This window comes from Aquila chrysaetos, chromosome Z (genome assembly GCF_900496995.4).
Source record: "Aquila chrysaetos chrysaetos chromosome Z, bAquChr1.4, whole genome shotgun sequence".
NCBI lineage: Eukaryota > Metazoa > Chordata > Aves > Accipitriformes > Accipitridae > Aquila > Aquila chrysaetos.
Genome location: NC_044030.1, coordinates 72,210,765 through 72,222,959, shown reverse-complemented (window position 1 = coordinate 72,222,959; position 12,195 = coordinate 72,210,765). Strand labels below are relative to the sequence as shown.

General features: G+C 40.6%; 1 protein-coding gene across 1 annotated transcript in view; it reads right to left on the bottom strand.

Moving 5' to 3' along the window:
- Positions 1-12,195, bottom strand: part of PRKAA1 (protein kinase AMP-activated catalytic subunit alpha 1) — a 42,243-nt gene that overhangs the window by 10,107 nt on the left and 19,941 nt on the right. Inside the window, 5 exon segments of the mRNA XM_030003332.2 lie at positions 96-320; positions 1,193-1,280; positions 3,146-3,290; positions 5,016-5,057; positions 5,059-5,110. Of these exon segments, the coding sequence (XP_029859192.1) occupies positions 96-320; positions 1,193-1,280; positions 3,146-3,290; positions 5,016-5,057; positions 5,059-5,110 (552 nt within the window).

The window sequence follows — 12,195 nt, the reverse complement described above, 5'->3', positions numbered from 1 at the left end:
ACGGAAAAGATGTATGAATGATTTCTTTGTTATCCATATTTGCACTGAGATTGTAATTCCAGCATCCTGTGATCAGACATCAGTTAGCGTTTTACCTAATGTCTCTGATGGTTGCTCTCTTCATTGGATCCACTTGCAGCATGTGCTTCAGAAGACTAATTACAGACGAATTCAGGTACTGAGGGGTATAAAAGATACCATCACATATCTTCTTAAAAAGCGTTGGCACGTGATCATCATCAAATGGAAGTGTTCCACATAACAAAGCATAGAGAATAACCCCACTGCTCCAAATATCTACTTCTGGACCTGCATATAATCTGGGAAAAAGTTAACTATTAGCGATCTGTGTTTAATATATTTAATTACATTTTTTTTCCTCTTTCTTACATTGTATCACAATAATCAAAAAGTGTATGAACTTGGGACAACTGATCTGCAAGTACGATACCATTTCAGTTCTATGCCATGCCTCCCTTGAACTTTAGTGTCCTTCCCCTTCAAATATGTAACAGGGTGCAAGTACATAGTTTTCCTCTCTACTGTACAACAATAATCTACAAATGCAATTTCAGACAACAGCAAATTGAAAGAAACTTGCACCTACTGCTAAGAAAGCCTGTGTTATACATTATTATCACTCTTTTAGTGGAATCTGTGCAAAGTCATCGATTCCCCAAAACTGGGAGGCTGAAAAGTTTAAGACAAGTCCATATAGCAGAAATTGTCACATTCTGTGCTACTGCCTGAAGAGGACAGACATTTGGCCTCAATCAACAAGAGGCAATATTAGGGTGAATAGCTGAACACAGCAGATTTGACAATCATCGAGTCCAAAAAAGGGGAAGTTGCCTTCAGACTGAGTATCTACTCTGCAGCAGATATTTCACCGCTACTCAACTTCACAGCAGACTTTGCCTGTAATTCTATCCATACCTCTACTCCAAGATCTGAGCTGGAAGTGCGATTTTTAAACCAATTCAGGCACACTGGATTTGGGGCATTAAATATCACCTCCTCCTTACAGGAACTATTCAAAGCTAGTTCATAGAAGTCTTAAATACACATTAAAAATTATCAAGACAATTAAAAGTTCAGCCCACAGTTTCTCAGCATCAAGCTTGTCAATCAAACTAGTTTTGTAGTCTTTAGAATCAAGCAGCAAAATGACTTAAGTACATGCAGAAACTACCTTCCTGAAATTACTTCTGGTGCAGCATAGTTAGGGGAACCACAGCTTGTTCTTAAAAATTCTCCATCTGACATCATATTTGATAGACCTGAAAGTGTATAAGAGTAACTAGTAAAAATTCAGAGAGCAAAATAATTTCACACTGCATATACCGCCTAGAACAATTCACTAGTAATTCAAATTAGAAAATTAACAAGTTTATCTCAGTAAAGTAGTAACATTGTTTGGAATTACTGAATTTTTTATATGTGCATGCCACATACTTCTCCATTTAGTTTACCAGAAAACTGAGTAACATCAATCTATTATTGTACACAACCTAAAAATATTTGATAACAATATTCATACCAAGACAAAAACCAGTCCAATTTGGATGACACAGGCATGACAGAGAATAAAGTTGTTTTAAGAGAGATGGAGCAGCTTAGCAACATAGGATTTTGGTCATTAATAAGAAAGTCTTAAAAACCACGTTTGCTTCTAAATGCCGAAGTGGAAGATGCTACAACAGAATTGCCTAAAATTCTGTAAGAGATTATGTAGAATAAGGGAAGTGAAGAGTACACGATTTCACCAAAATTTAGAAACCTACGCTGCTCAGCTGATTCCTGAACCACTGCAGTTCAGTAGTTTGATTGCAGATATTCTGAGAGTAATTAAAGTGTACTTTAGAACTACGCCATCTTCATTCACTAGCCCTCAGTATAGTCTAGCATCAGTAAAGAACTACCACTTCTAGAACAGCTGTGGAAAACACCTTTTGATTTCCTCAGTGGAGGCTGCATGATCAAAACTACCTTAAGCCAGAAAACTCTCTAAGAAGGAATTCTACCCTTTTATGGGACGGGGGGTGGATGGGGTGGGGGGGGATGTTAAGGGGGGGGATGTGGGGACAGGAAGAAGATGAAAGTACAGCTTGGGTAGCTTTCATATTCTAATACACAAAAGCTTTTATTAAGCTCTTTTTAATACACTAGCCATGATTAACTGAATGCTACAGCTTTGCTGAAACTTAAGTTACAGGAGGGTGGTTTTTTTATAAGTTACTGTATTTCATTTCTTCACCACATAGGCCATTTCACCCAAAGCATTTTCTATACAGAAGAAGTCAGTACGACTCCCAGTGCCCACATACTTGAACACCACACTTTTAAAATATTCTTAGAATACTCAGCATTATGTAGCACCTTTCATCAAAGTGCTTTACAAGGGCAGGTATTATCCAATATGTCTACAAGAGATGTATCATGATGACATAGCAGTATGGGTACCTTACTATGCTTATATGGTGAGGTCTCCTGATTCAGATAGTTCCAAGCACTAGCTGCTGGTCTCAGCAGCTGTGTCACAAACAGCTAGTATAAACAATTAAGCATTCTCATTAGTCAGGCAGGTATATAGCAAAAAAGCCCAGGAGTCTGCAAGATTAACACTTCTTATTTCACCTTTTATGCTTTAATTAAATTTTTTTAATCACATCTTTGGAGTTTAAGTGAATTTAGAGTATTTTAATAGGAGGACTAGTGTATTTTACTACAGCAATGTGTGAACTATAACAATCATGATGAACTGCCCTTGCACCGTACTTCCAAGAGAGCTAAGCATCTACATTTTACACATGGTAAAACATGCAATAGGAGTGAGTTTTGAAGCAGAAAGGTCAGGAACTAAGTCTATTTAGCATTTCACAGAAAATATTCTTAAGCAAAACCAAACAAATCAGTCCACAATTTCACCCAGTCAAATACCTGAAAAGAAAGCTTGAGAGGAAAACAAGTTCTACACATGTGCAGAAACATAATTTTGCTTTACATTCATACTCTTCAGGTTCTTGCATTGTGTCCCACCACCAGGATATTCAAGTATACACATCTTATTAAATATTTCCCTTAGTAATTATCAGGATCTAAATAACACCAGAAATGCAATCAGATATGAAATAGAAATGCTTACCAAAGTCAGCTATCTTGGCATTCATGTGTGCATCGAGCAGTACATTTTCAGGCTTCAGATCTCTATGTACTACCATATGCCTGTGACAGTAATCCACACCAGAAAGGATTTGCTGGAACAGACGTCTACTTTCCTTCTCATCAAGCTAAGACAGACACAGGTTTTAAACAATTATGAGACAGCAGAAGATAGCTTGGTTTTCATTTATATAAATTAAAGGAAGTTTTCCTGTGACCTAAAGTTATCATTTATAGTTTCGATACTTTATACAGCAGATTATCAGAACTTGTAGCAGAAAGCTTCATAGTTTACATCATTTTGTGTGTACCACAGGTCTAAAATGACTAAAATAAAACATACCCACCGACTCAGAAAGTCACTGAAATTTCTCAATCACACTTTTGAAATTGGTTAGGCAGATGTTACATATGCAGTAACTAGAAACATTAGCACCCAAACATTAACTTTGTCTAAGTGGAATATCTATGAACTTTGACATTTAAGCACAACATAGGATTTAAATTGACAAAAGCTGCTGACATGCAGCACAGAAGTGATAAATTTTAGATGCTATTTATGCTATTAGCAGCTAGCCCCAAACAGCACACTTAGTTGGGCATCTCCTACAAACATGCCCTAATCCATGTCAAAGTTTGTTCTAACAACTAACTAAAAGTATCTTGGCTTTTCAAAAGTGACTTCAGAGCTTCCACAGAAACTGATCTACTGGAAGAGGGTAATGAGGGCACAATGGCAGCTTTCCAATAATGGGTTATACTGAAGAAATAGTTTTCAGCTACTCCAGCTGGATACATAGCCATCCAGTTTGTACCCAGTAATTGTAAATTAACATATATCAGTATCACTGGAGAGCAAAAATGCTATAACGAAGTCATACAGAAAGATCTGCAACATGTTAACATATAACTCTTCTTACTTTCAGAACAAGATGTAGTCATAAAGTATATTTTAATTCCTAACAGCAAAATTAATGCTGAATATATAAAAACAAACCTTCATTTAACAGGGTGTGACTGGTAGCCCCTGCTCCTGGCCCCTGGTAATGTGATTAGCATAACTAACGCCATTTTTGAAGCAAGCAACCATGCTCTGTGACCATGTGAGTCATGTATTCATGCCCTTTCCCTCATTATCAGGTCCTGAAGGTCCTGTAAACCAAGTAGACAAACCAGATTTCTTCTTGCCATCCCCACTGGCCTCAAGGCTCCTGGGCGCCAGGCTGACTATGCCCTTCCTTACCGGCCTTGAAGGTCCCAGGCACCCGGCCAGCCAGGGGCTGGTGATGATCCCATCCCAGAAGAGGAAGGTGTAACAGCACACAGAGCACTGTCCGTAAAATCAAATGGTTACAAATCCTAGGTGGGGAACCTGGACCAGAACCACTGCTGGACAATGAGACCTGTGACCCCGCAGTGGCCAGGGGCACCTCCACTGTCCTCTGCTTTCTCCGAGGACCGAGCGAGCGACTCGTGTTCTTTCATATGATTTTTCGAGTCTAGACTGTGATTGTTATATTGAGACAGCAAACCATGTATTAAGATCTGACATGATCTGCAGAGGGTCTATGTGATTAGATATCGTAAATTGTATTATAAATTCTGTATTGCGCTTCTTATAGATTTTACTACATTGATTCTGCTTGTAGAAATGCTGTGCCATTCTAATCATAAATTCCGTGCTACGCTCATCATAATACCCTGTCAAGAAAATAAAGCTTTAATCATATCAATCTGCCAAGGATCCCCAAAAAGAACCTGTCTGTCCCCCCAGTGTCAGATGACACAGGAATGTTGCAAAAGCAGTTAACAGAATGCAAGTAATTGATTTGTAGAGGTGGACTACTACTTACCCTTCCATTTTTACAGATATAGTCAAACAGTTCTCCTCCCGAAAACATATTCCATCACCATGAAAATGTCAGTTGGTGTACTGATGACTTGGTACCTGATAAGAGAAGGTATCTGTTAGTCTACACGCTCAGTAAAAGATGCTAGTGACATCTAGTTAAAATCAAAGCTGTGCCAAGAATCAAATAAAAGTATACTTTAAAATATTTATTGCCCAATTTTCAGCTACTGGAATGACAGTATTTTTCAGAAGCTATTCCCTCTCCTTTCACTATGTGATGCCATCATTGCCAAGACTAGCAGGAAATTCATATTCCCCACCAGGAGCATCAGTCTTTTTACTTTCAGAGGACTAAGCTTAGTCTAAACGATTGCTATGAAACTATTTACAGTGCTGCCTCGCAGACAGCTTGGCGCAGTGAGGAAGGAATTCAAAAGGACTTTGCTAGTGCCTCAAAAATACACACTTTTCAACCTTAACATGCAAAAACCCTGACTTGCCATAAATAAAAAGTGTACTTCAAGACTAGAAAAAAATTGCTCTTTATAATCATGAATTTCATCTTTTACAAAGGGACCTAAATTTGTCATTAGTATTTAAGAGTATTTACACTCTGGTTATTATATTTTTATCATTCTACTTCAATTCAGTTAAAAAAAAACCAAACAAACCAAACTTTGAAGTTTTGAAATAACTAGTTTACGGCCAAACTCCCCATTTAAGAGATTTTGAGTTTGTTCTACATATCTGTACCCAAAAGTTGTTTAATTTTTTACTCTCACAGCAGTCAGAAGTGATCAATTTTTAATGGAACAAGAAAATGAACACTGGTAACACTTTAGCCAAAATTCAGATATGATATTCAGAAGACAGGAGGTAGCAATTGGATGAAAATGAATGTATCAAGGTACTACGGTTAAGCACACAAATATCCGATTTGTAATAAATAACTGCATTCACACATACACTACAGAACTGCAACATTCCTCAAAATGCCAGTTCCAAGACAAAGAAGAAAACAGACATGCTTTGTGATAAATTCATCTTATGTATTAATTCATCTTATGTATTTGTTAATCAAACCGGTTTTGTAAGCCTTGCACAGTGTGTTCGCTTTTGCAAGGCAGTGTTAGCTCCTGCAAACAGGTGCAGTTGGAAACTTTGTAACTCTAAGGTCCTGCTAAGTGAACGGTATAGCTCGGCTTTCGATGCCTAATAAGGAAATATTTTAAGGTACGCATGCTCTAAACGACAAGAAACACAGAAGAAGACTACAACCTTCATCCCACGACCCCCTTAGCAACCAGGTGCGCAATCGCAGAAGACACTAGACAAGGCCACGTGGGCTGAGACTCTGGGTTTTAGCCGGCAACCAAGGACTATAAAAAGGGGACTCTAAAGGGGTTGGGTGCGCGCCTTTTGGTAGAGCAGAGACTCCCCGGCCGCCCAGCGCTGTTTTGCCTGTTTGCTGCTTGCTTCAATAAATTTTGATTGGACTGTCCACAGGCTGGCGTATAATTTGTCGTCGCCACCCATAACAATTTTGGTGCCGTGACTCAGATAAGGTAACTTGGTTCGGAATCTAAACTCTGGGGAGGCGCCCCATCTTTGGATGGCCCCGGAGTGGACGATATCCTTTCTAAGACCCTTACCTCCGAACCCTAAATTTGGCAAGCAGGCAAAAGAACACTGCAGTACCCTGTAATTTTTGTGCACAAAGATCCGGACGAAGACTCCAGGTTAAGTGAGTATTAAAAGCGTTCCCGTTCGGTCGGGGTGGGTTTCCCGAAGTGCGCATGAACGAGATGCTCCCGAGAGGAGCGAAGTGAGTGCGGACCCTCTTGTAGTGCGGTTCTCATTGCCCGCGAGGGCTTGAGCCACGAACGAGGGGTGCATGTGTGTGTGTGAGAGAAGGCACTTCAGAAGATGGGGCAGAAGAAAAGCAAGCCTTCTGACTCCATGAGTGGCCCCAAGGTGAGGTTACCCGACATACCGCCAGACAGCCCTCTAGCATTAATCATTGCCCATTGGGATGACTGGCCGCCCAGACAAGGCAAAAGTAGAGAAAAAATGATACATTATTGTATGCAGGTGTGGGGTGGTAAACAAATCAAAGGAGATGGGGTATTTTGGCCTGGTTTTGGGTCATTTGAGGATTGGATATGCCAGGCCCTAAACATATATGTAAATACTAAGGAACCCTTCAGTTTAGAAGAGAGTGAATATGCTAGTTTATGGATAAGATTAGATACCTGAGTCCACGTGTTTACTCTAAGTGAAAAGAACCATAGGAAAAAAACTAAAAACCCCGAAGAACTTCCCGCACCTCCTCCCCCTTATGTTCCCCCCTACACCCACGCCTGACCCAACCCCCCCCCCCCCTCCTCTCCCCCGACAGTCCCAGACCCAGACATAGGCGCTCCTAGTTCTCCTGAAGAGACTCAGAGAATAACAAGGAGTCAGACTAGGAGGAGAGAGCAGTTAGAGGAAAGACTATACCCCTTAAGAGAAATGGCTATGGGAGGACCACAACCTGGCATGGGATTTGTGCCAGTACCTTTGAACTCCGGAGATATAAGGGAATTTAAGAAGGAGATGGGGAACCTTTTAGAAGACCCTTTGTGAGTATCCGAGAGGTTAGACCAGTTTTTGGGTCCTAATGTATATACCTGGGAAGAGTTGCAGGCAATTTTAGGCATACTATTCACAGTAGAAGAAAGGGGAATGATTCGAAGAGCAGGAATGAGAGTTTGGGATCAGCAGCACCAACATGGACCAGGCGCAGATATTAAATGGCCATTACAGCGGCCGAACTGGGATAACCAGAATGCAGAACATAGAACTCATATGGCAGATCTGCGTACTATAATTGTTCAAGGCATTAAGGAATCTGTTCCCCGAGGACAGAATATTAACAAAGCATTTAGTGAACACCAAAAGAAAGATGAGACCCCCCACTGAATGGTTAGAGAGACTGAGAAAGAATCTGCAGCTCTATTCCGGGCTGGACCCTGCCACTCCAGTAGGGCAAGCCCTGTTAAAAACTCAGTTTGTGGCAAAATCATGGGTAGATATTAGAAAGAAACTGGAAAAGTCGGAAGACTGGCAGGAGCGAGGATTAGATGAATTGTTAAGAGAAGCTCAGAAAGTGTATGTGAGAAGGGAGGAAGAGATCCAGAAAAGGCAAGCAAGGATTTTGGTGGCAGCTGTCCGAGAAGGACAGAGAGGAGTAGCACCCCGTACGGGGGGATGTAGTGCCCAGGGGCCAAAGGAAAGACCCCAAGGAAGCCAGGGTGACACAGAGGATTTGAGACAGGTTGAGTGTTTCTACTGTCAAAAGAAAGGACACCTGAGGAGGAACTGTAGAAAGCGTATACAGGATGAACGGATGTTTAAAGAAGATTAGGGGGGTCAGGGGCTCTATTTGCTGGGGACCCCTAAGAAAACAGAGCCCTTGATAAAATTAAAATTAGGTCCCCAGCATCAAGAAGTTGAGTCCCTTGTGGACTCTGGGGCAGAAAGATCTACTGTCCAGTCAGTACCCCGAGGATGCTCACTGTCTTCGGAGAAATTGCAAGTAATAGGAGCAAAAGGAGAACCATTTCAAGTACCAATAATAAAAGGAGTGGAAATAGAAACTCCATCTCAATTTGGAATAAGATCCTTTTTGTTGGTACCTGAAGCAGAATACAATTTATTAGGAAGAGATCTAATGATTGAATTAAGGATTAACTTCGAGATAAAGAACCAAGAAATAACGGTAAAATTGTGTGTTTTGACAACGGAGGATGAAGCTAAAATCAATCCTGAAGTATGGTCTACCCCGGAATCAGTAGGACGATTAGACATTGCTCCCTTTGAAGTCACTATTAAGAAAACAGAAGTTCCAATTAGAGTCAAACAATATCCCATGTCACAAGAAGGCAGACATGGACTACAACCAGTAATCGAAAGGTTGTTGCAGCAAGGATTATTAGAACCTTGCATGTCACCACACACAATACCCCCATTCTGCCCATAAAGAAATCGGATGGGTCCTACCGTTTAGTACAGGATTTAAGAGAAGTAAATAAGAGGACTATTACTAGATTCCCAGTGGTAGCCAATCCATATACTTTACTGAGTCAACTTTCCCCCGAATTAAAATGGTATAGTGTAATAGACTTAAAGGACGCATTTTGGGCTTGCCCTCTAAAGGAAAACTGTAGGGATTATTTTGCCTTTGAATGGGAAGATCCTGAAACCCATAGGAAACACAATTAAGATGGACTGTACTCCCACAGGGGTTTACAGAATCACCAAATTTGTTTGGGCAAGCTTTAGAACAAGTATTAGACACTTTTGAATTAAACCCAGAAGTGACTTTAGTGCAGTATGTAGATGATCTGTTGTTAGCTGGGGAAGATCAGGAGGCTGTTAGAAATGAGAGCATTAGATTATTGAACTTTTTAAGCCTAAAGGGATTGAAAGTTTCAAAGTCTAAATTGCAGTTTACTGAAGAGGAAGTAAATACTTAGGACACTGGCTGAGCAAGGGAACTAAGAAACTAGACCCTGAACGAGTGAACGGTATTTATCCCTCCAGGCACCAACAAACAAGAGGCAGATAAGGCAATTGTTAGGACTTTTAGGGTACTGTAGACAATGGATTGAAAATTATAGCAGCAAAGTGAAGTTTTTGTATCAGAAGTTAGTGGGAGTAGGATTAATAAAATGGACTCAAGAGGACGAACAGAGTCTAGAAAACCTCAAAGCTGACCTTGTAAATGCTCCGGTGTTAAGTTTACCCGATACTAAACAACCATTTTATTTGTTTGTGAATTCAGAGGGAGGAACAGCCTTTGGGATACACTAACCCAGGAGTGGGCTGGAAGAAAGAAACCCATAGGCTATTTTTCTAAACTATTAGATCCGGTTAGCAGGGGATGGCCTACTTGCTTACAAGCTATAGTAGCCACGGCCCTTTTAGTTGAAGAAGCTAGGAAAGTAACTCTAGGGGGAGAATTGAAAGTATATACACCTCATAACATACGGGGAGTATTACAGCAGAAGGCAGACAAATGGATCGCTGACGCCAGGCTATTGAAATACGAGGGTATTTTAATACATTCCCCCAAGTTGGAACTTGAAACAACTAGCTTGCAAAACCCAGCTCAATTTTTATATGGGGAACCAAGTGAGAACCTAATTCATGATTGCGTGCAATTAATAGAACACCAAACCAAAATTAGAGAAGATTTAGAAGAAGAAGAACTACCGAATGGGTTGAAATTATTTGTAGATGGGTCATCACGAGTGGTAAATGGGAAGCGAAGATCAGGGTATGCGATAATAGATGGGACCACCCTAGAGGTGAAAGAATCTTGGCCCCCTTGAGGCGACGTGGTCAGCCCAAGCTTGTGAATTATATGCGGTATTAAGAGCTTTGCAGTTATTGAAAAATAAACAAGGGACGATATTTACAGATTCCAAATATGCATTTGGGGTAGTTCATACATTTGGCAAAATTTGGGAAGAACGAGGGTTAGTAAACTCTCAAGGGAAGGGCCTAGTACATGAGGCCTTGATAAAACAAACTCTAGAGGCTCTAAGAGGACCCAAACAAATTGCAGTAGTACATGTGAAAGGCCATCAGAGGGGTATCAATAAACAAATAAGGGGAAATAATTTAGCTGATGAAGAAGCAAAGAAAGCCGCCTTACTAATCATAAAGGAAGTGGAACAGACACAAACTCCAATAAAAGCCAATGGTATCGTGAGTTTTACCACTCAAGAAAAGGAAAAACTCAGACAAGCGGGAGTTATTGAAAAGGATGGGAAATGGTGTCTCCCTGATGGGAGAGAAGTAATTCCAAAGGGGGCGGCATGGAGAATAATGAGAGAATTTCACAGGCAAACTCATTGGGGAGTACAAGCATTGGTAGACCAATTCGGAACTAAGTATATGTGTATAGGAATATATGATATAGCCAAAAAAATTGTTGAGGAATGTTTAACATGCCAAAAGGTAAATAAGCATCAGCTCAGGGAAGGAGTACTAGGAGGATGCGAACTAGCTAAGAGACCATTTGAAAGAATACAAATCGATTTTACCGAACTTCCCAAAGCGGGCAGATACAAATATCTCCTAGTACTAGTGGACCATTTGACCCACTTTGTGGAGGCCTTTCCGGTAGCCCGAGCCACTGCAAAAACTGTAGTCAAAGTACTGCTGGAAAACATCATACCGCGGTATGGAAACATAGCAGTAATTGATTCAGATCGGGGACCCCATTTTACCTCCAAGGTTATCAGGGAGATCTTGGATCTCTTAGGAACTAAATGGGAATATCATACCCCATGGCATCCACAGAGTTCAGGAAAAGTGGAAAGAATGAATGGGGAAATTAAAAAACATTTGATTAAATTGATCATTGAAACTAAAATGAATTGGATAAAATGTTTGCCAGTAGCCTTATTAAATGTAAGGACACAACCCAGAGCAGACACTGGGGTCTCTCCTTTTGAAATGTTATGTGGGATGCCCTATGACCTAGAAATACCGATTGAACACCCAAAGGTAGAAGAAAAATTCTTACAGGAATATATCGTCGAACTCATGAAGAGACGGCAAGAATTGATAAAAGAAGGGACTGATAGTGCAGAGACCACCCTTAGATATTACAATACATAAAATTACACCTGGAGATAAGGTACTGATCAAAACTTGGAAAGAATCATCTCTAACTCCCTGTTGGGAGGGACCGTTTCTTGTTTTGCTTACTACAGATACTGCAGTCCGGACTGCCGAAAGAGGGTGGACTCATGCAAGCAGAATCAAAGGACCAATTCAGAGCTCACATTGGGAGGCGATTAGAGACCCTGACAGCTTGAAAATTATGTTCCGAAGGAAAGCAGATGAGTGAGACTGTCTTTGTAACAACCCCAACTGTATATGTTATCCTTTGTATGTTATAGGTGTAAACTCTGTAGAGAAAAGTGGTGGGTCCATTGCCCCTATAGATATTCCCCTAGCGGTATTTGCCACGAATGTTATAATCACGAACGGGAATTAACTGAACAAGCATTACGTGTGGGAGTAGCAACTGGGAAAATTCAGACGGGTCGTGACCAGAGTGAGGTGTGGAGTCTGGGAGGTGAAAAATAAGAGTTGGGAGATCTATAAGTCAAAGTTGACTAAAT